The 27,296-nt window shown below is 43.1% G+C and overlaps 1 protein-coding gene across 4 annotated transcripts in view; it reads right to left on the minus strand.

The window, feature by feature from the left end:
• LARS2 (leucyl-tRNA synthetase 2, mitochondrial) overlaps nucleotides 1–23,709 on the minus strand; it is a 146,752-nt gene extending 123,043 nt beyond the window's left edge. For 2 of the 4 annotated variants that reach the window (NM_001435144.1, NM_001435143.1), the window contains exons 1-3: nucleotides 23,601–23,703; nucleotides 19,126–19,380; nucleotides 12,996–13,124 (exon numbers count right to left, since the gene is read on the minus strand). In NM_001435144.1, coding sequence (NP_001422073.1) covers nucleotides 12,996–13,124; nucleotides 19,126–19,359 — 363 coding nt within the window. In that variant the 5' untranslated portion in view covers nucleotides 19,360–19,380; nucleotides 23,601–23,703. Of the gene's footprint in view, nucleotides 1–12,995; nucleotides 13,125–19,125; nucleotides 19,381–21,543; nucleotides 21,722–23,600 lie in introns of those variants that run through there. The other 2 variants (XM_010817882.4, XM_059879497.1) reach the window with 2 other exon arrangements.
• Between the last annotated feature and the right edge of the window lie 3,587 nt (nucleotides 23,710–27,296).

The raw sequence follows: 27,296 nt of genomic DNA on the forward strand, positions 1-27,296 counted from the left end.
AAAAAATTTTAACATTCCCTAGGAATACCTAATTCTATGTAGTTTTAGGACGTTATCAAAATATAACCCAATCCAGTGGATCTTTCAGACCTGAGGTCTCTTTTCGTCTTGCTAAACGTGGCCAACCCAGAGTGTTTCAACTTTACAAAGAGCCCCCCAACCCCCATCCCGTCTTCTAAGAATATGCTCCTCCTCCAACTTCATATCATCCTGCTGTGGACAGTCACAAAACCCACCCCTCTGGCCATGGAGGAAGCAGCTGGTGGAGCTGTCTGAGAAATACAGCTGGGTGTGTGGACACACACAGAAACAGGAGCTGGACAGAGACGAGGGGTGCTGATCTGCTCAAGGACCTGGGCCCAATTTCCAGTGGGCCCCGTTCCTACTACATCTCCTTTGGTTCCGTGAGTTACACCAGGATCTGTCAAAACACACAAAACCTCCTTGTTTGGTTAAACTGGTCTCAGCTGGGTTACAGTCCCTGGGAGCCAAGAATTCTGACTAAGACACACACCTTGTAGCATACAGCCTTCTCTGGAGTATTGCTTAACCCACAGATGGAAAACATCTCCTGCACAGATTTTTCTCTCTTTTTAATTTCCAAGAGTTAAATAATAATAATAATGGAAACCCCACTTTGGGGATTTGTGTTTGATTAACTAGAAAGTTCTGCAACGCTTCCATGGACAATGCCAGAACGCAGCTTCCAGAAGTGCTTTAATTCTCCTGGGGCTGGAGGCACTGCTACCTCGCTGGCAGAATAATGTAACTGTTGTGTAACCATGCTCCACAAGAAAGGGGAAGACTTAGTTATCACTTGGTTTCTTCGCAGGGACTGCCAAAGTGGCAGCAGTTCAATGTTTCTGCCCATTAACATGCTGCCAGGTTACCATCCGTATTTTTAAACAAAGTCAATACAGAGACGGTCAAAAAACCAGTCTGGATTTACATAATACACTTACTCATTTCTATTTTTGTTTTCAGATGAAATGAACATGAAAAGATATATTCTTAGCTCACATGTTACCCCAGCTGTCTATGAAGATAAAAATTTGAAAAATCTTAAAGCTTCTTAATTATTTCATAGTCTTACCAAAAAGTAACAATAAACAAATGTCTGCCCTGGAATATAGACTGTGGGGAGTCAGGATAGTCCTTTCCACCATGGCTGGACAGCAGAAGCAGTGTCGCCGTGAGCCAAGCTTGCAGGAGACAGGAAAGGGTCCCGCCCATTCTGCACCATGGATTCCCCAGACACCCAGTGACAAAGGGCAGAGCTCACTCTTGTGCCGTAAGATGATTCTCTGTTGTCCACAGGGAGCAAAGTAAAGACCTGCAACAAGACTCTGAAACGCCAAAGACTGCCCCGCTTCCCCAGGCAGCAGATTCTATTTGCTGGGCAAATTGTTGTTGTTCGGTCGCTAAGTCACGTCTGGACTCTTTGCGACCCCATGAACTGCAGCACGCCAGGCTTCCCTGTTCTTCACTATCTCCCAGAGTTTGCTCAAATTCATGTCCATTGAGTGGATGATGCCATCCAACCATTGCATCCTCTGTCGCTCCCTTCTCCTCCTGCCCTCAATCTTTCCCAGCATCAGGGTCAAATTGTTACAGTTCATTTATTGAAAAGACACCATGTCAGTGCTGCCTGTGCCCACCTTGTTCACCTCTTGGTCTCTTCTATATAGTCCAGATGAAATACCCCCATTCTGGATATATAATGCCCACTTTCTTGTCTGTGGTTTCTCTATGGGCAAAACCATCCAAAACATTCACTGGAGGAATTCTAAACTTTCCTTTGGGGTTGTAAAATCCCTATTTTTTTCTATCACCATAACCTGGTTTAATCCTTGGTTTAGTTCCACAAGTAACTAAATCTATAGCTCACATATGCCAACTAGACAATTTAACCTAAAAAACAAACAACAACCACCACCCCCCTAACATCTGGATTTCTATTTTAGCGCCACCTGAGTCCTCTCAATCCCCCAGGTGTTAACCTCTTCTTGGATGAGTGCTTTCAGCAGAAAGGGGATCAAGAAGTCCCGGCAGCTATAACTTGAAAATGCATAAAATAAAAGCCATCACTTCCAGCTGTTCTTCTAACAAATGCTCTAACTATTTCAAATTGAGTGAGAAGCCAAGGGGGACAGGGGAAACAACACAGAAATTCGATGAGTGGTACACTGACCCCACTTCTAGACTGAAGGAACAAAGGGAAGAAGCAGAGATAACTGAACCCGAAGGCTGAGATCAGCTGCAGAAGCTTTTGAAATAGACAGGTCTGGCCAAACAGAGCTGGATTAATGGAGATGCTAAAGAGGGCAGAGAGAAAGAAATTCCCTGGCTGCTTCTTTCCTCTTACCCTACAATCTTGCCAAATTCTTCTTGTCCAAAACTATTCAGAGGTCAGCTGACATCAGAGCTTGGGAAACATGGCCTGCAGAGTTCTGGTTCTGCCCTTCTACCATACAAAGCAAATCAGGAGACGGATTTGATGGCAAACTGGTCAGAGACCAGCACAGGTGCACTAGCAGGACTGCAAAATTCACAGAGACTCGAGATATAAAAGGGGAGTTGGGGCCAGCTACTGATGAGGGGCAAACACAGGGATAAAGTCCTGGCAAGTTAGACCAGTGCTGGCTGGGAAGCGAGACCTGGAAGCTGGGGTGAGGCCAGCCTCTGGTGAGGACCCAGTCACGTGACAATGGCTCACCCGACAGGAACCTCCTGCCTCCAGTTGGGCAGAGCCGTGGGCAACTCAGGGTGGCAGCTACAGGTGACAATGTACAGACGAGGCTCTGGAGGGATGTACCCTAGAAAATGACAGGGCCCAGTGTCCAGAAGGGCCTGGGAGGGACTGAGTAATCAAGGGGGACTGCAGCCTTACCTACGCTACATTTCTCCTTTTTAAAGGGGAGAATATGAGTTGACTCATTGGAAAAGACCCTGATGCTGGAAAAGATTGAGGGCAGGAGGAAAAGGGGACGACAGAGGATGAGATGGTTGGATGGCATCGCCAATTCAGTGGACATGAATCTGAGCAAACTCCGGGAGATAGTGGAGGACACAGGAACCTGGTGTGCTACAGTCCATGGGGTCGCAAAGAGTTGGATATGACTTAGTGACTGAACAACAACAACAACATATAGAATTTTATGTATAATTTTAAAATACTTTTCTTAAGTAGGAACAAATGAACAGGCAAAAGTACAGCTCTTCCTCCAACACAGGAGGGAAGATCAAGCAGAGTTAAGACGACTTTGGAAGTAGAAGGGAAGGAAGTGGGGCAGCCCGTTGCCCTCCCAAAGACAGAAAAGTACCAATTCCCCAGGAATGACCAGCTTTCTCTCCCTTTCATCACAAAACAAAACTTTAAATTTGAAACCAATTCAGCTTCTAATTGAAAGCAACCATGGTTACTGCTTCTCACAAAAATTGCTATTTTCAGAGTGCTGTGGTTTTTCTGGAGGAGACGCAATGCTTCATTTCCAAGAAATGAGAAATGCAATATTTAATTTTGTTTAGCAAGTTTAATAACCCACCATTATTACAGGCTGGGCATCAAAAATCAAGCAAATGCTTCAGAGTAACAGAATTCAGATGACAGTGCCGAGGCCCCAGACAGAAGACCTCCTCTGGGAACGCGGAGGCAGATAAATCAGTCAGTTTTCCAATCAAGACACTAGACCTGCAATTCATTTGCCCTTTCAAATTACATCTGAGAGGATAAGCTCTGGAAATCCACTCTCTACTTTCAGATGCGACAGAGATTAGAAAATTTGAAAACAGAATGCCATGCGATGCACTCCCTGGGCTCTTCATAAACACTTACTGACTGACTGGCCAACTGAGAACCGATGAACTGTATGTCAAGGTTCACTTGCCAAGAAGCTCCTCTCCTTTCCTGATATCTGTGGGTCATTGCATTACGATCACGTGGCTGCCAGGCACACAGCCTCCTCCTCCACAGTGAACAGCAGAAAGGCCCAAGCAGAAAACGACTTGTGCAGTACCCTGTGATGTTTTGCCGGAGACAAATTAGTCCAAGTTCTGCTTTGTGAGAGGGACTTGGCAGCTTGATGTTTTAATTGCCCTGCTTCTGGCCCAAAAGGTGCTGAGGAGACCAGCTGAGGTGGGAGGTGGGTAATTTTATTTTCTAACCATCTGTGCATACAACATATGAAAACACAACACATCACCATATGGTGCTAAGCTTCAATATGTCATCAGACATTGTATGAGTTTAAGAAGAAACAGACTGGGGCTTCCCTGGAGGCTCAGTGGTAAAGAACCTGCCTGCCAATGCAGGAGACACGGGTTAGATCCCCGATTCAGGAAGATCCCACATGCAACTAAGCCCATGTGCCACAACTTTCTGAGCCCGAGCTCTACAGTCTGCAAACCGCACCTACTGAGCCCATGTGCTGCAACGACTGAAGCCCGTGTGCCTAGTCTGTGTTTTGCAACAAGAGAAGTCATTGCAATAAGAAGCCCACACACCGCAACCAGAGAGCAGCCTGCGTAGCAACAAAGACCCAGCACAGCCAAAAATTAAAACATAAACTTAAAAAAAGATTTTTAAAAAAGAAGAAAATGACTGGAAGTGTGGTCTTTTCTAATTCCTGAAAGAGAATACTTTATCTCTGGCTTCAAGTGGCCCCCGCTTAAACATCCAAATCTCAGAACTGCCTTATTACTGCTATTATTAATTAGGTTACACTGGAAAAGTGCATCGTGGTTTTCAAAGAGTTTTCTCACTGACCATTTCACATGAACCTTGCAACACATCTGAGGTGGAGGGTAGGCAGGTCATTGCCACTGACTAAAGCCACAGATTCCTGACCCACTCGCCACCCCCCAAAACCACCGCTCACCACTCCCTTCTACTTGTCAAGTCCACATGTAGTCTACTTGTGCGTCCAAGGTCTGGCCAGCTATGTTGACTGTAGCTTTCTCCCAAGAAGGCTGTGTGATCGTGGCCTCAGGTACATTTCCACGGACTACAATGAGAAGGGGGCCCCCAATCATCTGCTGACACTCTTGTCTCCTTCTCTCCTCTACACAACTTATTTGCTGCTATAGGAGGGAACCAAGGTAGTTGGCCCAAGCAACCTTGGACTTCCCAAATCATCATTCTCGTCCATTCTCAAACTCAAACTACAACCTGTGGTCTGGGTAGGGTCACAAAACGCAAGGACAGACCACAGACTGGGGAAAGATATTTGCACCGTATTCAACTAACAAAAAATATAATAATCCAGACTATATACAGAACTCCTACAATGTGGCAGCCTGGATGGGAGGGGTGTTTGGGGCAGAACAGGTACATGTATATGTATGGCTGAATCCCTTTGCTGTTCACCTGATACTATTACAACATTGTTTGTTAATTGGCCATACTCCAATACAAAATAAAAAGTGAAAAAAAAAAAAAGAACTCCCACAGTATGAACAATAAGAACAACATGAAAAAGACAAACAACCCCGGTGAAACTTGGCAAAAAATGTGAGCAAGCCAATCACAGAAGGGACTTAAATAGATACTAAACACAAGAAAATATCTCCGCTTCACTGGGGGACAGTACTCAGGAAGATGTAAATTAAAAACACAATTAGAAGTCATTTCCTATGTATCAAATTAGCAAGGATTAGTCTAACATTAATAAGTGTTATCAAGGAGGTAGGGCAGGAAGAAATGCCATTCACTGCTGGCAGAAGTATAAACTGGCACCAAAATTTTGGAAAGCAATTTGGCAAGATGCATTTATGCTGAGGTTATACACACTCTGTGACCCAGTGATGCCACCTCTCCCACAAGCCAACAGTGAGGTGCAAGGATGGTCACTGGAACAGAAGTCTGTAACAACCTAAAAGTCTACTAATGTGAAAATGGGTAATTAAATGTGTCATAATTACACAGTACTTATAATAGATGGGCTGCCCTGGTGGCTCAGAGGTTAAAGCATCTGCCTCCAATGCAGGAGACCCAGGTTCGATCCCTGGGTCAGGAAGATCCCCTGGAGAAGGAAATGGTAACCCACTCCAGTATTCTTGCCTGGAGAATCCCATGGACAGAGAAGCCTGGTAGGCTACAGTCCATGGGATAGCAAAGAGTCAGACACGACTTCACTTTCACTTTCACAGATAGACTAAATCTTGAAACAAAATAGTGAAAAACATGCAGAATATTAAGAGCTTTTACATAAAATTTAAAACACAAATACTACACACAAGTGTGGGTGTATCCATAAACAATCTATAGAAATACAGCATAAAAACATAAAGGCAAAAATAATACAGTATTTTTTTAACTGAAGGATTGGAATCTGATTGTAGAGAGGCATAACTGTGTCTGTAACATTAAAAGAAAAAGCTGAGGGAGCAAGATTAAACACTAGTATCTATTACATCAGGATGGCAGGTCTGAGTATTTATGACGATGTGCTTTGGATGTCTGTGTTGGAAATGTGCACAATTTCTTACAGCATCATATTTAAACTTCAGGATAGAGACTGCCTAGGGAAAGTGGATAGAGAAATAAAAGGGAAGGCAGTCTAGAACAGAACATGAGGTAAGGTAGACAAAACTCTCGTAAAACACAAAATAAAACAGACAAGAGGCGGGTGGTGCAGGGAGGCTCAAGAGGAAGGAGATATGTGTGCACATTCAGTTGACTCACGCTGTCGTACAGCAGAAGCTAACACAACACTGTAAACCAATTACACTCCAATTTAAAAGATAAACTTAAAATTTTAATAAATAAAATGCACACACACACAAAAAAGAAACTCAGAAGATCTGAATAGCCCTGTATCCATTAAAGAAATAGAAATGTACTTTTAAAACTTCCCACAAAGAAAACTCTAGGTCAAGATACCATCACTGGTGAATGCTATTCAACAATAAAGTAAAGAAATAACACCAATAACACACAGTACTTGCAGAAAATGGGAAGAAGGGAACAATTCCTAGCTTGTTTTATGAGGCCAGCATAACCCTGATATTAAATACAAAGACACTACAAGAAAAAAAAAATTACAGGGCAGTGGCCTTCAGGCACACAGGGATATTAACAAATGAATTCAGCAATACAGACACAAAAGTACATCATGACCAAATCAACTTTATCCTAGGAACACAAGGTTGGTTTGATATTAAAAACCAATCAACTTAATACATCACATTAACAGACTAAAGGAGAAAAACCATGTATCATCTCAATAGATACAGAAAAGGCATAGTACAAAAATGAATATTCATTCATGAGAAAAATTCTCAGCAAATGGAATATAGGGACAACCTCGTTTCACTGTACTCTGCTTTACAGATACTGTGCTTTTTACAAATTGAAGGCTTCCGGCAATCCTGCATTGGGCAAGTCAATTGGCACCACTTCCCAACAGTATTATTTTTTAATTAAGGTATGTAGATTTTTTAAAAGACATAATGTTATTGCACACAACAGACCACAGTGTAATGTAAAAATTACTTTTATATGCACTGGGACCAGAAAATTCACATGATTCGCTTTACTGCAACATCTGCTTTATTGCAGTGCTCCGGGACTAAACCCACACTACCGCCGAGGTCTGCCTGCACAGGAGAACTTTCCAACTGGATTAGAGGATGCGAAGATGGAGCAGAGCGGGAAAACCCTGTGGAGTAACTGGGAGGAAGAAACCAAGATACAGGAGAAAAACCTGCAGAGTGGGACCTCGTGCCAAGGGCAGAGTCTTTCAAGGAGCAGGGGGATACGGTCCATCGTATGACATGCCACTGAGGTGAGAAAGGATGAGGAAAGAGACACATCCAGGGAGGTCACTGGCGGCCTTGAAGACTGCAGGCGTGGTGCAGAGGTCAGCCCACTTTTTACTTCCCATCTGCTGTTCTTAGCATGCCTCAGAATGACTCCCATACCTCCACTCAAGAATTACGCAAATCAGGGCTTCCCTGGTGGCTCAGTGATACAGAATCCACCTGTTAGTGCAGGAGACACAGGGTCGATTCCTGGTCCAGGAAGATCCCATATGCCATGGAGCAACTAAGCCCATGCACCACAACTACTGAGCCTGCACGCTGCAACAGCTGAACCTGTGCGCCCGAGAGCCTGCGCTCCACAAGAGGAGCCACTGCCTGAGAAGCTGGCGCCACAACAGAGAGCAGCCCCTACTCACTGCAACGAGAGAAGAAAGTCCACGCGGTAATCAAAGACCCAGCACAGCAAAGAATAGCAAATTTGCAAAAGAACTAAGCAAATCAACCAACAAGTTAACAAGTTAGAGAAAAAGGCAAAGTTTACTGAATTTTTCCAAGCTTACTGACAGACTTTGAACTTAAGATTCCAGTCCTACTCTATAGTACAGTAGAAAGGCCAGTGTTTCGAACAAAGTTGGTGCCCAAGGACTATGTACCTAATGAATTAATCAACACACATGTCAGATCTTCTTATTCCAGATCAGATATTCCTTCCCTCCTTCGAGTCAGGATCACTGGGATCTGACCTGCACCCAACCCTGCCCTATCCCTAGGACTAATCCTGACTTTGGGAGAGAAGGGTTTTAAAACAGCAGGAAGCCGACAGGCTTTATCGCTGCTGACCACCTCTGTTGACAAAGGTTTGCGTCTTTCCTGCCACTGTAACTTAGAAATGGCAGGGCAAATTTTTCACCGTATTTGGCAGTTATTTTGGGGATGATCTGACTTAAATACGGGCTACGAAAATTAACAAGAAATTAATCTCAGGAGAACCTGCAGAATACCCTCCCGCTCCACACAGTTTATCATCTTAAAGAGAGCAACTGAAACAGGAACGCAGGGAGCCCCAGGTGCCTGCTGGTCACTAAGATACCATAAACCAAATAACACAGGGTGGTCTGAGGCACCAACTGAGGCACAGGATAGATGATACAAAGAGCAGGCGATGGCTGGGTGCTTCTCAAAAGGCAAATCCATTCAGTGGGCAGAAGAGAGTACAGAGTCATTATTAAATGAATTAGATTAATTTCATTTATTATGTGACTTCCCAGAGCAGGGCTTCCCTGCTGGCTCAGACAGTAAAGAATCTGTCTGCAATGTGGGAGACCCAGGTTCAATCCCTGGGTCGGGAAGATCCCTTCGAGAAGGGAATTTATACTGACCTGATTTACTTACAAAATAACCATTTGTTGCTGTTCAGTCAATAAGTCACGTCCAACTCTTTGAGACCCCAAGGACGGCAGCACGCTGGGCTTCCCTGTCCTTCACTATCTCCCAGAGTTTGCTCAATTCATGTCCACTGAGTCGGTGTTGCTATCTAACCATCTCATCCTCTGCAGCAACCTTCTCATTTTGCCCTCAATCTTTCTCAGCATCAGGGCCTTTTTCAATGAGTCGGCTCTTTGCATGAAGTGGCCAAACTACTGGAGCTTCAGCTTCAGCATCAGTCCTTCCAATGAACATTCAGGGTTGATTTCCTTTAGTATTCACTGGTTTGATCTCCTTGCAGTCCGAGGGACTCTTAAGACTCTTCTCCAACACCACAGTTTGAAAGCATCAATTCTTCAGTACTCAGCCTTATTTATGGTCCAACTCTCACATCCATATGTGACTACTAGAAAAACTACAGCTTTGACTATATGGATCTTTGTTGGCAAAGATCTCTGCTTTTTAATAAACTTTCTAGGTTTGTCATAGATTTCCTTCCAAGGAGCAATCATCTTAATTTTATGGCTTAAGTCATGTCCGCAGTGATTTTGGAGACGTCCACTTTTTTTAGGGGATTATTATTGGCCAGACACAGGTACTGTCTCATTTATCCTGAACAACAACCCAGAAGCGAAGAATAAATATTACCCCTGTTTTAAGGGATTCAATGACTCGTGCAAGGTCACTCAGCAAGAAGGTGGTATAACGAGGGTCAAACCTGGGTTGCCCAATCCATGAGTCTAGCCTGACCTTGGGTTTCAGTTACTGGTAAGGGACTCCATTTTGTCTTTTGGGTTTGAGCTGTCTGTAAGGGTCCCAGTAAGTCTGGGCCTGGGGTTCTGCCTGGAGCTTTGTCTGTAATGTGTCATTCATCCAAGAGAATCAGAGTTCCACCTATACCCCCTCAACCATCTATCTGCTAATGTACCATAAACACACAGTTTTGCTATAAAAGTTTAATCTGTAGCAACTGCCTGTACTCACTAACTGTCCAAAATAAGTTGGCTTAAGTTTAAAAAAAAAAAAAAAACAAGATTAAATCTAGTTGAAGAAGCACAGTTAGATATACTTCCTGACAAGAGCCAATTTATTCTGCACCACCTCTTTCCAATAAACACTGCAGAAGTGATGGAAAGCAATATCGGGGAGAAATAACACCTGGCAGAGCCCAGGGAGATGGCCCTTGTAGAAGGCCAATCTCTGAATCTGACAGTAAAAGTCGTTAACTCTTCGAGGCACAGAGAGACACAGTACCTTGACTTCCTTTTTAGGAATACTTCTTGCTGCCAATGTCAGCTCGGCACAAATTTTGAAACCAATTATGACAATGGATGCACTTACCACTTTAAAAGAAAATCTTTAGGTAGATATATTCCTAAGTATTTTATTCTTTTCGTTGCAATGGTGAATGGAATTGTTTCCTTAATTTCTCTATTTTCTCATTATTAGTGTATAGGAATGTAAGGGATTTCTGTGTGTTGGTTTTATATCCTGCAACTTTACTATATTCATTGATTAGCTCTAGTAATTTTCTGGTGGAGTCTTTAGGGTTTTCTATGTAGAGGATCATGTCATCTGCAAACAGTGAGAGTTTTACTTCTTCTTTTCCAATTTGGATTCCTTCTATTTCTTTTTCTGCTCAGATTGCTATGGCCAAAACTTCCAAAACGATGTTGAACAGTAGTGGTGAAAGTGGGCACCCTTGTCTTGTTCCTGACTTTAGGGGAAATGCTTTCAGTTTTTCACCATTGAGGATAGTGTTTGCTGTGGGTTTATCATACATAGCTTTTATTATGTTGAGGTATGTTCCTTCTATTCCTGCTTTCTGGAGAGTTTTTATCATAAATGGATATTGAATTTTGTCAAAGGCTTTCTCTGCATCTATTGAGATAATCATATGATTTTTATTTTTCAATTTGTTAATGTGGTGTATTATAGCCAGGACATGGAAGCAACCTAGATGTCCATCAGTAGATGAATGGATAAGAAAGCTGTGGTACATATACACAATGGAGTATTACTCAGCCATTAACAAGAATACATTTGAATCAGTTCTAATGAGGTGGATGAAACTGGAGCCTATTATACAGAGTGAAGTAAACCAGAAAGAAAAACACCAATACAGTATACTAACGCATATATATGGAATTTAGAAAGATGGTAACGATAGTCCTGTCTGCAAGACAGCAAAAGAGACACAGATGTATAGAACAGTCTTTTGGACTCTGTGGGAGAGGGCGAGGGTGGGATGATTTCGGAGAATGGCATTGAAACGTATAATATCATATGTGAAACGAATCGCCAGTCCAGGTTCAATGCATGATACAGGATGCTCGGGGCTGGTGCACTGGGATGACCCAGAGGGATGGTATGGGGAGGGAGGTGGGAGGGGGGTTCAGGATGGGGAACATGTGTACACCCTGTGGCAGATTCATGATGATATATGGCAAAACCAATACAATATTGTAAAGTAATTAGCCTATAATTAAAATAAATAAATATTAAAATAAATAAATAAAAACTAAAAAAAAAAAAGAAAATCTTCAGAAAGAACTGGGAGGCAGCAGATACCCTTTATACAGACCCTGAGAGGATAATAACAGCAACAGCCAGGGGGAGTGCAGGGAAATGTTTAACAATGGACTCTCTAGCAGAAAAAGCCCTGATTTGCAGGCTCTGCTGATTTCCATGATGTAAATACTCCCATCCCGGGTGGATTCTGAGCTACCGAGGTGACAAATAATTAACACGAAGTTGGGCAGAGGTGTGCACGGCTCTCAGGACCTGGTGTGGCGGGCTCCAGCCCTCCGCTGAGGACGACCGTATTTACGGGTTTTGTGCTTACGCGCCAGCTACGCGCTAATTGCTTCACAATCATCATCTTTCAATCCTTGGGAAAGGCCAATGGGCAAGTACTATTTTATCCCCTTTTTACAGATGAGAGAAAACCAGGTGTTAGTTTAGAGAGGTTAATCAGTAATGAGTCAAAGGCTGACTGCTTACTAAGTGTTAAGAGCTAGAGCCTGAGTGCTGGCCATTTGGTTCACGGGTACACGCTTTCCGCCCCTCTCTGATGCTGCCTCTCTCTAGAAGTTGTTCAAGAAGCTACTATGATCACTGCTACCTTGTCTTACAGATGATGTGTTGTTAAGGAGTTAAGTGCAGGCTCTGGGTAGCTGGCAGTGAAAGGGGTCTGACCCACATCAGCCATGGAAGTGTTCTTCTCTTCCTCTCCCAGGAAAGTTCACCTTGTCCTCCAACACCCATGTCAGATGGTCCCCTATGAGGGAGTCTTTCCCAACTCCCACAGGGCTGTTACTTCCCCCCAAATTTTTGTGTTATGAAAATTTGACTTTTTTCCATTATAAGATAGATACGTGCTCATTAGAGAATACAGAGAATATCAAAATACAAGGAGAAAAATCTCTTTGTGGCTCTACCTCCTACTCACAGCATTTGCTCCTCTTTTGTTCTACTGCACTCATCTCCCTCTCCAATGTCTGTCTATTGAGGGGCATCAGCCCCACCACATCGTGAACTCCTCCTGAGGTGGTATCAACATGGTACCCACAGGCATGAACCCTTCCACTGCATCGGCACCCCACCTCCCTCCCCAGCACAATACCCAATACACGGCTGGCCCTCAATTAATCTTGACGCTTTATTATGTCCTCCAATTCATCAGAGGAAACCCTAGGCTTCTCAAAGCTGCCCTAATCTTAACTGAGACTGGGTGTCTCCTTTGTCCTACATTCTGACTGTCCTGAGTGGGGAAGGGAAGCGCCACCCCAGCGGGCACTGGGCCTTACCTGCATCCCTCTCATCTTCTGGAAGCGTGCAATGGTGTCGCTGATGGTGTACACACGCACGTGGCCCATATGCAGCTTGCCGGAGGGATAAGGGAACATGGAAAGCACGTAAAACTTGGGCTTTGATTTCTAGGAAAGGGTGACGGAAAAATGCAGTGAGTATTTATTCATCATTCACAGGGAACTAGGTACACATATAATATTTTGGCATTTTATTCAAGGTAATAATTTAACATTTTCAAAAGCTTTCTTTTAAAAAAAAGAAAAGAAACATTCCCATAAGGTAAATGGACAAAAATGCCAAATGCCAAAATTCAAAGCACTGGGTTATCCTAAAGAATGTCCAAAATAATGCCAAACAACCTCACAGTGCTAATTACCCCTACTTATTTTTAAATCTGCCTTTTTCTCTTTTAGAACAGCTATCTAGGACTTAAAGAACTGTATGTTTTTCCAAACGAAGCTCTGACATATGTGTCCATAAAATTCATGGAGACAACGGTGAATCACAGAGATGTGACAAGTCTAAAATGGAGCCGCTCCCTAAATTCCGGGAGCTGCACGCAGACTTGGACTGAGAGGGTCCCCAGGCGCGGATTCAGGTTCCAGGTTTCTCTGCTGTACTGCGAGCTTATCTTTCAACAGAAAAAGCTGAAATGGGAGGGTAATGAGAAAATCTTAGCCAGGTTGCTGTTTCCCAGGGGGTGATCTACAGGCAGCCTCAGGACAGGGTTACATAATGCTCCAGCATCCAAAGACACACAGTTTCATCATGAGAAACAGGAAAAAAGGTTCATGGATTGGAACACAACAGACACAGGGCAGGACATCCTCACGGGAACGTCAGCCTCTGGGACCTTGGTTCTTATAATGGTGAATGTTGACACAAATTTGCACACACGAGGGGAGAAGGCTGGAAAGGAGGTAGTCATTTAATTGATTCCTTATTGGGGACCTTAAGGAATTGTCATTCAAGGGCAAGGATCATGTTTTAACCACATAACCCCACCCCAATCCCCACCTCCCTGACTGACCCCCTAGTTTAACAAACTGTTGGGTAAATGTCTTCCAGCCTTTGTGCTCTGAAGCCTGAGAACGGGCCTTAAATCCTTGCCTGGGGGAGAAGGGATGCCTCTGAAGAAAGGAAGAGAACAGGTAACTGCTTCTGTTTAGTCGCTAAGTGTCTGGATCCTCTGATGTTATCACTACTTTTTTTCTCCTGTTTTTCTCTTTCTGTTCTTACTCGCTTCCGAGAGCTCTACAAGAGTTCTTCAAGGCTTTGCTTCTCCAAAATTAATGAAAACAAATGCAAAACAGAATATTCATGACCATTCTTATGTGTGCGAGTGGTATTGGGCAGGGGGAGTACTTTGTGCTAAGTATTTATTTGCATGACTGATAATTGACAGCCAACTGTAATCAGGGGAGCAGAAGAAACCAGAAATCGAATTCTTTCCAAATCTCACTTGACCCCTTGCTTTCAACTTCCCTCAGCAAGGAAGGTGGACAAATCTTTAGCTGGGCCACTGTCGTGTGGCAAGACAGACCAGAATGACACTTTTCTCTATGCTCTGCTTCCTCTAGAAATGATCAACTGTGTGGCAAGTCAAGTTGCCTGAAGGAAGGGAAGGGAAAAGTGCATGAATAACGAGTTTGCATAATAAACCTGGAAACCTGTAATACTAAAGTGACAGCTCCTATTGATTTCTAGAAATGGATGGAAAGCCCCACATTGATCATGCACTTTAATTGGAAACTGTGCAACCATAACTCAGGAAAATCTCAGAAGCAAGAGAGACAACTTGAGATTCAGGAGTCACTGGGGACTCAGGACTTTCTTCTTTAAGAAGGCAAGTGACAGACGATCCTCTCAATTTGTAAACAACTCCTTCAAAGGAAGTGCAAGACCTCATTCTGATACCTGGTACAGAACGAGAAATAGGCAGACTATCCACTCAATTCTACCTTACTCGTTGACATAGATTAGGCCTACTGCTTCTTTTGGGGGAATTTTTAGGGACATAAGAAAACAGTTGTTACAGAGTTCTTTGGGACCTGAAAAAACAATAAAATATTTGATATACACTATTTCTAGTTTTTCATTTTAAAGTTTTTACATTAAATGTATTTTTATTATAATCACCTTGTTTTTATTATCATATATATTTAAAAAATTATGTTTACTTAACAATCTTACCCCAGACATTTTCTACATCTAGCGTCTTCATTAATATCTTTTTTTGTATGTCTCTCCAACAAAGATGAAACTTACGGCAAAATTGAGGAATTCATTACATACGAGCTAGTTCAGTTCAGTTCAGTCGCTCAGTCGTGTCCGCTCTTTGCGACCCCATGGACTGCAGCACACCAGGCTTCCATGTCCATCACCAACTCCTGGAGCTTACTCAAACTCATGTCCATTGAATTGGTGATGCCATTCAGCCATCTCATCCTCTGTCATCCCCTTCTCCTCCCACCTTCAATCTTCCCCGGCATCAGGGTCTTTTCCAATAAGTCAGTTCTTCACACCAGGTGGCCAAAGTATTGGAGCCTCACCTTCAGCATCAGTCCTTCCAAAATTCAGGACTGATTTCCTTTAGGATGGACTGGTTGGATCTCCTTGCAGTCCAAGGGACTCTCAAGAGTCTTCTCCAACACCACAGTTCAAAAGCATCAACTCTTCGGCACTCAGCTTTCTTTATAGTCCAACTCTCACATCCATACATGACTACTGGAAAAACCACAGGTCTGACTAGACAGACCTTTGTCAGCAAAGTGATGTCTCTGCTTTTTAATATGCTGCCTAGGTTGGTCAAAGCTTTTCTTCCAAGGAGCAAGTGTCTTTTAATTTCATGGGTGCAGTCACCATCTGCAGTGATTTCAGAGTACTGAGTCCACAGAAGATACAGAAAAGTACTGCTAGCAAAAGTTTTTACTATTCATGAATATTTTTCTTTATTGCAGAAAAGGTGTTCAGCACACTGCCTGTCCCTGCCTTCTGTTTCTCTGTGTGAACTAAGCCATTTTCCTCTGTGACAATGAGATGAATTCTGTTCTCTGAGAGTAGAAGGAAGGAATTTTGGGAGTTTATAATTGAGCAGGAATCTGATTGAAAGGGACATTTTCATAATTATATAAATGTGTAAGAATTTAAGCCTTTAATAGAAATTAAGACTGGAAGTGATGGAAAATAGATGGTTTTTATATAAGTGGGTCCTATTATTTTTGTCAGCTCTGACATCAGAAGAAAGATAACTTCTGCCTCTTTATGGATCATGCTCTGAAACTCTCGCTGAGACTAGCGAATGGAGGGAAGTGGACCGCGCAGTGGAAGCTTGCAGCATGGGATCTGGTCCAAGCTCTGCCACTAGCTGTGAGACCTCAGGCAAATTCCTTTGTTTTTCTGGGCTCAGTTCACAGTCTGTAAATCAAAGGTGAGACAAAAGAAGGTTCCTGGTGAAAGCATGAGCTTAGGACTCAAATGTGTCTGGATCTGGGCTGTGCCACAACTGAGATTGAGGACAGAGGGTGAGATGTTTGGATGGCATCACTAACTTAATGGACATGAGCTCGAGTACATTCCAAGAGATAGTGAAGGACAGGGGAGCCTGGTGTGCTGCAGTTCATGCGGTCACAAACAGTGAGACATGACTTAGCGACTGAACAACAAGTGAGTTATGCATTTCAACAACTTACCAAACTTCCCTCCCAGTTTTCTTACTCCAAAATGAGGATACTACTATACACTTTCAGGGCTGTTTCAGAATTTAAATGAGATAATGAAAGGAAAGATGGTGCCTAACACACTAAAATGCTCATTAAATGAAAGTTTTTTTAATAACGATGATTATGAAGATGATGGTAAAATATTCAACTTCTAGAAACTCATTTCCAGTGGATTTCAAATGTAGCTACCACCAGAGTGAGATTGATTATAGACATGCTTTAAAATCTACCAGCATCTAGTCATATTCTCATTCCTGTCAAAGATACACCACACATTTTTATCTTCTTGTATCTTTCGTTCATGGGACTTCCCAGGTGGTACTAGTGGTAAGTGTGGGTTTGATTCCTGGGTTGGGAAGATGCCCTGGAGGAGGGCATGGCAATCCACTCCAGTATTCTTGCCTGGAGAATTCCATGGACAGGAGAGCCTGGCAGGATACAGTCCATAGGGCTGCCAAGAGGCGGACAAGACTGAAGTGACTTAGCACGCATCTTTCATTTATATAACACTTCAGTTTGTAAAATGAGTTTAATCTTATTTTATCCTTTGATTTTCAAAACAATTCTGTGGGATAAACAATGCAAAGAATCTGAGGATCAGAGAGGTTAAACGTTGCTGAGAGCACAGTGAATTTGGGAGAGGAGCCAGAATTACTGCCCGGGCTCCAGACTCCTTATCTAGCCTTCTCTCCACTTTACCCTTTTCCAATTCAACCCTGACAGAATCCCACTGGGGATCACCCACAATGTTCCTAAAGCTATTTACCCAATTAGTCAAGCATAGTTTATTTTGACCCATTTAATTTTTTAGAAAACCATACACTTAAGAATGCAATGTCACAAGAATAAAAAGCTACAACTTCAAAATGTTTGGAGGCCACTGAATCTAAACCAAAAGAAAAAGAAGCTAATTTTATGCTCCTCATTCAGAATTAAACTTCTCCCTAAGGTCTGCTTCCAAAATATATTTAGCTACATTAGTCTGGTCATGTTGCCATGAAGAATTTTCATTTCCTAATGAGGTAAAAGTTAAGCTTTCATTGTATAATTATGCATTTCATTTAAACCTTCCTTTTTATGATTTCACATATCACTTACATCTCTTTCAATACCAGATTTTCTTCGTAACTAATGCAAAAAACCATCCTTCAGTTTAAGACAAATAGCTACCCACTCCCCATTTTTCATAAAGATCAATCTCATAGAAAGAATGAGTCTGATAAGAGAGGAGAATCAGGAAAGGTGATTCTAGCACACTGTGGTCTTGGGCAAATATACATTCACTCAACTGCTTGCCTTTGTCCTAATCTCTTTAATTGAACATAGTGGTCCATAGGATTTTCCAGCCAAGAGTACTGGAATGGGTTGCCATTTTCTTCTCCACGGGATCTTCCCGACCCAGGGATCGAACCCAGATCTCCCGCATTGTAGGCAGACGCTTTACCGTCTGAGCTACCAGGGAAGCCCCAGTTGAACATAGAGAGAGTTTATATTATTTGACTGGTTACTATTATGAAAGGATGGTCAGAATTTTAAGAGTAAAACTACTTAATAGTGGTGTACTCTAATCAAATTCAACATTTCATGTAACAAACCACACCTTCCATATTGTAACCAATATTGAGAGGTAAGGGTTAACGCATTTAAGATTGATTCCCACCAGGCCGGCCTCCCAGAGAAGGAACTGGCTTCTAGCAGAGTATGCCATGGAAACTGGTTACAGCCAAGTGCTTAAGACAATTAATTCAGGTAGAGCACTGAGCTGGTGCAGACAGACTAGAAGCCAAGGGTGCACTAACTTATATATATCTGTGACCATGAGGTTGGACCCCAGCACCAGATTACACCAGGGAAGGGCTGGGACCTCCCAAACCAAGATGGCAGAGCAGGATTGGAGGCCAACATCATTCTAGGGGCAAGGGAGACACTTCTCAGAACATGCCACTTAAAAGTTCGCAGCTGAGAGGCCCACATGCCCCTCTGGAATCTCCTATTTGACCCTGCCAGATCCCTGCATGTCGCCCCACCGGGCAGCGGACCACAGAGAAGCTGACATCTGCTACAGCTCCTGTCTGGGTGAGTTCCCCCAGTAACTGTGGCTCCAGAATGCCCAGCGTGGCAGCATCCGTAGGCCCCTTACATGAACGTGCACCTCTCTGAGATTCCTCCAAGCACCATCCTGGTCTCATCCCAGTGACCCGTCACCAGCATCCTGGGAAGCAGGTGGGCACTACTATTATCACTGCTTATTTTCAATTAAAAAAAAAAATTTGATGCCTAGAGAGACTTGGTTCTTTGGCTGAAGGTCACATACTCAATAACTTATTTGAATCCAGGCAATCTGACCCCAGTCCACGCCCTTCGCCCCTCTTCTCAACCCTTCAGTGTCTCTTAGAATACTCACATCTGCTTCTGAAACCGTGAGGGCCTGGTCTTTTATTCGCTGATGCCACCATTTCTCCACATCCTTTCGTGTCTGCAGTGTGTACTCCTTGGTCCACTCTCCCGTGGCACTGTAAATACCTCTGGACCATCCTGGAATCACTCTCCTTCCCCACTTAATGACATCTGGCCCATCGTTTAGCTGCCTTTTTAGAAGACAGGCATATAAACCCAGTCTCTGCCAAGAAGGAGCCATTCTTCAAAAGGTGGAAAGGGCCTGAAAGAGAGAGTGGAGAATACAAGTGTGAGCCGCCAGAACCTCCCGGAGCTCCTCCTTCCATTCAGCACAGCCAGCATTCACAGGCTTTCCTCTTATTTTGATGATTCTTTCCCTGAAAAGAATACTTTAGAAGTGCAGTCAAGATAAACACAAACTTTTTAATGGAAAATAGTAAAGATGTTCAGTGCTCCCAAACAGCAAAGATACAAAAGCCCCATAGGAACAAAAGGAGACCATCACCTGAGCCAGCACCAGCCGCAACCTCACAGCTTACATGGGGAGCAGCGGAGGCCCCTTCCTTGCCTTTAGGCCAGTCTAGGGTCTGTCTAGCAGGCTGCACATCCCATCATTCCAGGCTTCCAAAGAGCTCTAAGCACATCTGGGCTTGGCCTTAGGCTCAAATATCAGAAGAGCTCTTGAACACAGGTCTCCCAGGAAGACTGGAGACTCTGAGCTATGATCAGCATCCTTCATACATACTACAAGTTAAATATACTCAGCAGGCTGAGCCAGGAAATAACCATTATTTAGAAGACTCTTACTTACTTCTTCATTCATTTACCAAGTATTTATTGAGGTCTACATACTATTCCAGGCACTGGGGATACAGCAGTGAACAAAAATAAAGTCACTTCTTACATGGCACTTATACACTAGCAGAGAAAAGCAGGTAAGAAGCGAACAAATGGTGAGGGGGCAGGGCAGTGTGAAGTGGGACACTGGGATTGACATGTATACTAGTATGTATAAAACAGATAGCTAATCACAACAGACTACAGCACAGGAAACTCTACCCAATGCTGCTCTGTAGTAACTTAAATGAGAAGGAAGTCCATGAGGCTGATTTACTGCTGTACAGCAGAAACTAACACAACATTGTAAAGCAAATATACCCACCCCACCCCACCCGCCAAAAAAAGAAAAGAAACAAATAAATATATAGCATGTGTAATAGTGATGAGTACTATGGGTTTTGGCAAACAATCCACAGGGCTCACCAAGACATCCAGCTGCGATTCAAAATTCAGCTTAAACGTTGCATCGGTTTCCTCCAACAGTAAATTCCAGAAATGACCTCATGGAAGAAGCTTCATGATTTATCACTAAGTTAAAGCCTGAGGTGACAGTTCATCAAATATTCATCAAATATTTAAGATGTATGGCTAAATAGCCTAAACGTTCCGCCTTCCTACATAACAGCATTCGCTACAGTGCAGAAACAAATGAAAACAGATTTCTCAAAACCAGAGAGAAAATGAAGGAAGAAACTGGCACTCTTAAGCTGGCATTAATTCTTGATCCTCTCAAAATTTTGTCCACGTCCACTGGGGTCTAGTCTATTTAGCAAAGGTTCCAGGTCATAAATGCTGCCAAGAGGGTTCATTATAGACTTATATAAGCGAGTTTCACACATATAAAATGGCATCATAAGTGTTGACATTTTACAAGTGGGTCTGCAAAAGTTCTTGACATACCAATTCTCACTGTACTCAACCCCTCTTGCTTCTTTGTGGGTGGAATCAGAAACAGACCAAACAAAACAAACAAACAAAACACCTCCCTTCCTATCCACCAGGGCTTCCCTGGTGGCTCAGAGGTTAAACATCTGCCTGCAATGTGGGAGATCTGGGTTCCATCCCTGGGTGGGGAAGATTCCCCTGGACAAGGAAACTGCAACCCACTCCAGTATTCTTGCCTGGAGAATCCCATGGATGGAGGAGCCTTGTGGGCTACAGTCCACGGGGTCACAGAGAGTTGGACACCACTGAGCAACTTCACTTTCACTTTCCTATCTAATGGGCTTGGCTATTTTAAAGTGTGTAGATTCGACTATTGATACCAGAGTAAACTATATAATTAGTTGACTGTCAGCAATTTCATATGACCAACCTAATATATACAGACATTTTGTACAATTAAGGCAATTACATTTATTTTGAGGAGTTCGATTTCTACATAATTAGAACTATCATAGAGTCATGGACTTTATGGTTCTCTAGTTAAGTCAGTGTTTTTATGTCTTTGCAAGCTAAAGAATGTTAATTTAGCAGAGGGCATATAGATACCTGCAATCTCTCTCTTAGGCTGCATTCCTTAAGAACACATAAGGAGACACAGAAAGAATGGAAAAGGATGGAATTATAAAAATAGAAATCTGACCTGAACTACAGTCTTACAAGCTCTTTGTTTTGATGCTGGTTAACGCCACTCGTGTGTGCTCAGTTGTGTCTGACTCTCTGCGACTGCATGAACTGCAGCCTGCCAGGCTCCTCTGTCCACGGGATTCTCCAGGCAAGAACACTGGAGTGGGTTGCCATTTCCTTCTCCAGGGGATCTTCCCAATCCAAGGATCAAACCCAGGTTTCCTGTGTCTCCTGCAGTGGCAGCTGGATTCTTTACCATTGAACTACCTGGGAAGTCCAGAGTAAATGCCACATAGATTAAAGAATTTTTTAAAATACCATAAAACAAGAAAAAAATAGAGTATGTACTAATTCTCTACGAGGTGCAGGACATTCCGTCCTAGCATAAAAGCAATAGAAGAATTCAAAAGGAAAAATATTAATAAAACTCTCTAAAAAATGTGAAAAACCTGCATATCAAAAACACCAGGAACCTGGGAACTCCCCTGGAGGTCGCTGTTAAGACTTCACAATTCCAATGCAGGGGCACAGGTTTGATCTCTGGTTAGAATATCATACATGCCGAACAGTGCAGTCAAAAAAACAAACCAACAAAAAGCCATGAACAAAATTAGAAGCAAACAGTAAGCCGAAAGAAAACTGCTAAAACTACAAAAAAAGATTACCCTTCCCTATAAAGAATTCACATATAAAAAGAAACATCAAAAACCTAATTTTAAAAGTTGGCAAAGAAGAAAAGAGTATATACAAATGACTTACAAATATAAGAAAAAAGAATGACTTTATAACTAAACAAAGAAATGCACATTAAAATAACAAGGAAACACTTTGCTTATCACATTGGCAAAAATTTGTTATGAAAAGAAATGTGCACTTTTATACACTCCCGGTGGAATGTAAATTGATTCCACCTCCCTGGGGAGCAATGTGGTAATATATGTGTCAAGATCCTTTAAGAAAAGTCCACACCCTTAATGTTAGGGGAACCCCCAAACTCAGGCAGACTCAGCACCCAGTGCACTCAGGGTTAAGATTTACTGCAACCCTGGAGCTCAGTTCAGTTCCCTTCTTTTACTTCCCAGGCCCTGCTATGGGCCACTCCACCACCAAAGCCCTGATGGACACTGCCTCTTGCTGCTAAAGAGCAGTGATTTTATTTGAGCACCATGCCCGTACCATGAATATGAAAGGTGTGACTCATGTTTTGTGTTATGATCAACTTGGCCCTCTTCTTCCTTAGCTCTATCACATCCAGCTCCTTGCCTAGATGTTTGGAACCTTGTCTCTTCTACCACATCCTTCCAAAGCATCAATCCCCATTATTCCATGCCTCTTTAAGAGTCAGCCCTGACCTCAACTTCACTTAGGATTAAAGTTTTTTGAGAATGGTGGGGGTACCAGCATGTGACCATAGGAGAGGCCTGAGAACTGGACCCAAAATGACAATCATAGGTATAGAGAAACCTAGGAGAAGAGTAGGAAAAGATAGGCAAAGTAACAGAACATGTGGGGAAAGCACAGGACACAGCGTGCACCCAAAAGAAAGTGTGCAAAAATGTACCTTGCAAAAATGAATGCAAAAATGAAATGAACAAGGAGCCAAGTTACGTGCAAACAAAACAACTAAATCTCTATGTGACCTTGGAGAAATTATTTCCTGTCCAGAACACCAGCTTCTCCTTAAAATGAAGGGGTAAATCCAGATGATCTCTGAGGACCATCGAGCCCTAACATGCTGTGACAATCATCTGTGGGTCACGAGATGAGGTGGGCAAAGATTCAGGGACCCACTGGGGTAGTAGAAAAGTGGAGAGAGGGACCTGAGTACAAAACTATGCGCACATAGACGTTTTTCTGGGAAAGGGCCCAGAGCTATCAACGGAGTCGGTGGCTCAAAGAGTCTTAAGATCTGGATCTCAGAGACTTCCAATTAGGAAACTGCACAGCTCCGAGATCACCGAACCCAGACCGCACTTTCCCTTCTGGCTCCCGGCAAGTCGAAATCTATCTATCTGGGGAGAGAGGAGATCAGGTCGCGTCTCGATTCCCGCTGAGCCCGGGTCAGGGGTTTACCTGCTCACAGGCTCTGGCCTGCGGCTCCTTACTCCTCGGTTCCCACCTTAGACGAACATGGCCCGGACAGTCACCATGGGCGCCGCCATGTTGGCAGAACAACAACTTTATCGATAGTGGCCGCCACAGACACAGACAGGCGGTAGCTGAGCCGAAGGAGGCGGAGCGCTGCCTGGTCCCGACTCCCGGCATTCCTTGAGGCCGGGGTCGCAGCACTACAGTCCCGGGTTCCGCTCTTTGGTCACTGGCACCGCCTCCTGGCTCCAAGCCCCGCCTTTGGACCCAGTACTCCACCCACAGCCTGGCGACTGCAAAACTCTAAACGTACAAGAATCAGATTCTTAATTGCAGCAGACGTGTGAAAGCCATCAGTTTAGTGCTCCTAGGCGGCACGTGGTGTAAAGACCACTGGAGGAAACCTGAGGCCTCGGTTTGAAGTCCATCCTCCTCCTTTCTCAACGTCTTGATCCTTAATGGACCACGTGGTGGTTAAGACATCTTCCACCACATCCGTGGTCTAGCTCTGGGAGGGGAATTACCTGGCTAAAGCTGGAAATAAAGTGTTTTCCTCACTTTACACTTGGGCTGGGTGTCAGGAAAGCAAGACACCTGACCACCCACTTTCCTAAAAGAGTTTATGTATGGTCAGTACAAGACACCGTATGCAAATATGCACACCTCACAGCACCAGATAGTCCCCAGGCCAGCAAACCACCCACTCGCTAATCTCTTGCCAAATTCCAAGTCTTTAACAAAGTTTCCTGACAGTTCAAAATCCAAATACTTTGTCATTAAGTGTACACTTCAAACCAGCATCAACTTCACTTGCTAGGAATGTGGTGGAATTGCAGACCCTATCCCAGACCTGCTGAATTGGACTCTGCATTTTAACAAATCTCTAGGGAATTCTTAGGCACACTTAAGTTTGAGACTCACTGTCTTAGAATGTGAGAGTTAGAAACAATCTTGAGAAGACTCTAGTCCAGCAGGCTCATTTTACCAAGCTGCAAGATCAAGCCAGTCCATCCTAAAGGAAATCAACCCTGAATATTCATTGGAAGGAAAGATGCTAAAACTGAAGCTCCAATACTTTGGCCACCTGATACGAAGAGCCGCCTCACTGGATAAGACCCTGATGCTGGGAAAGACAGAAGGCAGGAGAAGAAGGGGACAATGGAGGACTGAAGAACAAAACTGAGGCCCAGTGGAGCTGTTTAGCTCAAGATCACAGCAAGCAAGTCAGTATAGTCACACCAAGGTATCCCAGGACCCTTCGAGAATATAAAAATCCAAGGATGTTCAAGTCTCTCATTAAAATGGTATGATATTTGCATATAACCTATGCACATCCTCTTGTACACTTTAAAATCATCCCTAGATTATCTGTTAATACCTTATACAGTGAAAATACTATGTAAATATCAAACTGTGGAAAATTCTTCAAGAGATGGGAATACCAGACCACCTGACCTGCCTCCTGAGAAACTTATATGCAGGTCAAGAAGTAACAGTTAGAACCAGACATGGAACAACAGACTGGTTCAGAATTGGGAAAGGAGTAAGTCAAGGCTGTATATTGTCATTCTGCTTATTTAATTTATATGCAGAGTACATCAATGCGAAATGCCAGCCAGGATGAAGCACAAGCTGGAATCAAGATTGCCAGGAGAAATATCAGTAACTTCAGATATGCAGATAAAACCACCCTTATGGAAGAAAGTGAAGAGGAACTAAAGAGCCTCTTGATGAAAGTGAAAGAGAAGAGTGAAAAAGCTGGCTTAAAACTCAACATTCAAGAAACTAAGATCATGGCATCCGGTCCCATCACTTCATGGCAAATAGATGGGGAAACAATGGAAACAGTGACAGACTTTCTTTTCTTGGGCTCCAAAATCACTGTAGATAGTGATTGAAGCTATGAAATTAAAAGACACTTTCTCCTTGGAAGAAAATCTATGACCAACCTAGACAGCATATTAAAAAGCAGAGACATTACTTTGCCAACAAAGGTCTGTCTAATCAAAGCTATGGTTTTTCCAGTAGTCATGTATGGATGTGAGAGTTGGACCACAAAGAAAGCTGAACACCAAAGGATCAATCCTTTTGAACTTTGGTGTTGGAGAAGACTCTTGAGAGTCCCTTACACTGCAAGGGGATCAAACCAGTCAATCCTAAGGGAAATCAGTCCTGAATATTCATTGGAAGGACTGATGCTAAAGGTGAGGCTCCAATACTTTGGCCACCTGATGAGAAGAACTGACTCATTAGAAAAGACCCTGATGCTGGGAAAGATTGAAGACAGGAGGAGAAGGGGACAACAGAGGATGAGATGGTTGGATGGCATTGCCGACTCAATGGACGTGAGTTTGAGCAAGCTCCAGGAGATGTTGAAGGACAGGGAAGCCTGGTGTGCTGCAGTCCATGGAGCCACAAAAAGTTGGACACAACTGAGCAACTGAACAATAACAGTGTAAATGCTATGTATAGGTTCTGGAACGTTCTAGAATCAGGAGGCGGGGATATTTCTCATCTGTGGTTGGTTGAATCCACTGATATAGAATCGTGGATACAGATGGTTCAGTGTAAAAGTTCTGGTATTCAAAAGTGGGTCTCTAAAACCTGCTAAAACAGTGCCCTTCCCAAAGTGCAGAATGAAGGATCATTAGCTAAGACAACTTCCAGGCCAACCTCTCATTTCGAAGATAAGGATGCACTGAGGTCCAGAGATTAGATACAGCTTAAGATCACACAGCTAGTTGATGGCAGAACATCAGAAGCACTGACTCTCACATTAACATACCACACAAAGTTACATGCCCTTCGAGGGTGTCATGCTGTATGCACATATAACTAGCATGCCCTTTCTCTAATTTACCCAAAACACTAAATTCCAAGTGGCCTCACCTTTATTTTGATTCAAAATATCTCTTTCCTCTTATGAATTAAAGTTAATGCTGACATTTCTGGGAGATTATTTCAAATAGAATTTTTCTAAAAGTTCACTTGCTTTACTGGAAAATTGCTATTTTTACATCAAACAAGACAGTAGCATGAAAGTAAATTTCTTCCACTCTTAAAGAGCTCACTACAAAGATCCATTATTAAATGAGAGACACAAGTTGCTGGGCTGTGTCAAAAGTTATCCCACTTTCAATTTTGCAGAAAGGAAAGGGAATAAAGGAAATGCATGTGTTAGTATATGCATGGAAAGAAATCTAGAAGAATATGTCTCATTTATTTCCTGTGATCATCTCGAGGAACAGTGTTTCCACGGCTCTTTCTCTACAAGAGTTTTCTATGTTCCTTTTGCTTTTTCTATTAGCTTGTGTGGTAGGCTGAATAGTGGTCCCCAAAGATATTTGTTCCTAATCCTTAAAACCTGTGAATATTGTTGTAGATGGCAAAAGAGACTTTGCAGTGTGATTAAGTTAAATATCTTGGAGATGAGATTAAATGTTACTTTTCTTCCAACTTACTAACGCGCATATCTTTTAACAGCCGGCATTCGATCTTCAACTGGAACCATCTCCCACCCCCGTGTTTTCCCCTCCAGTTTCCCTGCATGCTTCTCTGGGAGTCTCCCCTGCCTTGATTTTTGCTCTAACAGCCAGGCCCTGCATCAGGACACGGGTGGACAAGGATAAAGAAAACAGGCTTCCCTGACCTCAGGGAGACTCACAGGCAAACTGTTCCTCT

The sequence above is a fragment of the Bos taurus genome, chromosome 22 (genome assembly GCF_002263795.3).
Source record: "Bos taurus isolate L1 Dominette 01449 registration number 42190680 breed Hereford chromosome 22, ARS-UCD2.0, whole genome shotgun sequence".
Classification (NCBI taxonomy): Eukaryota; Metazoa; Chordata; class Mammalia; order Artiodactyla; family Bovidae; genus Bos; species Bos taurus.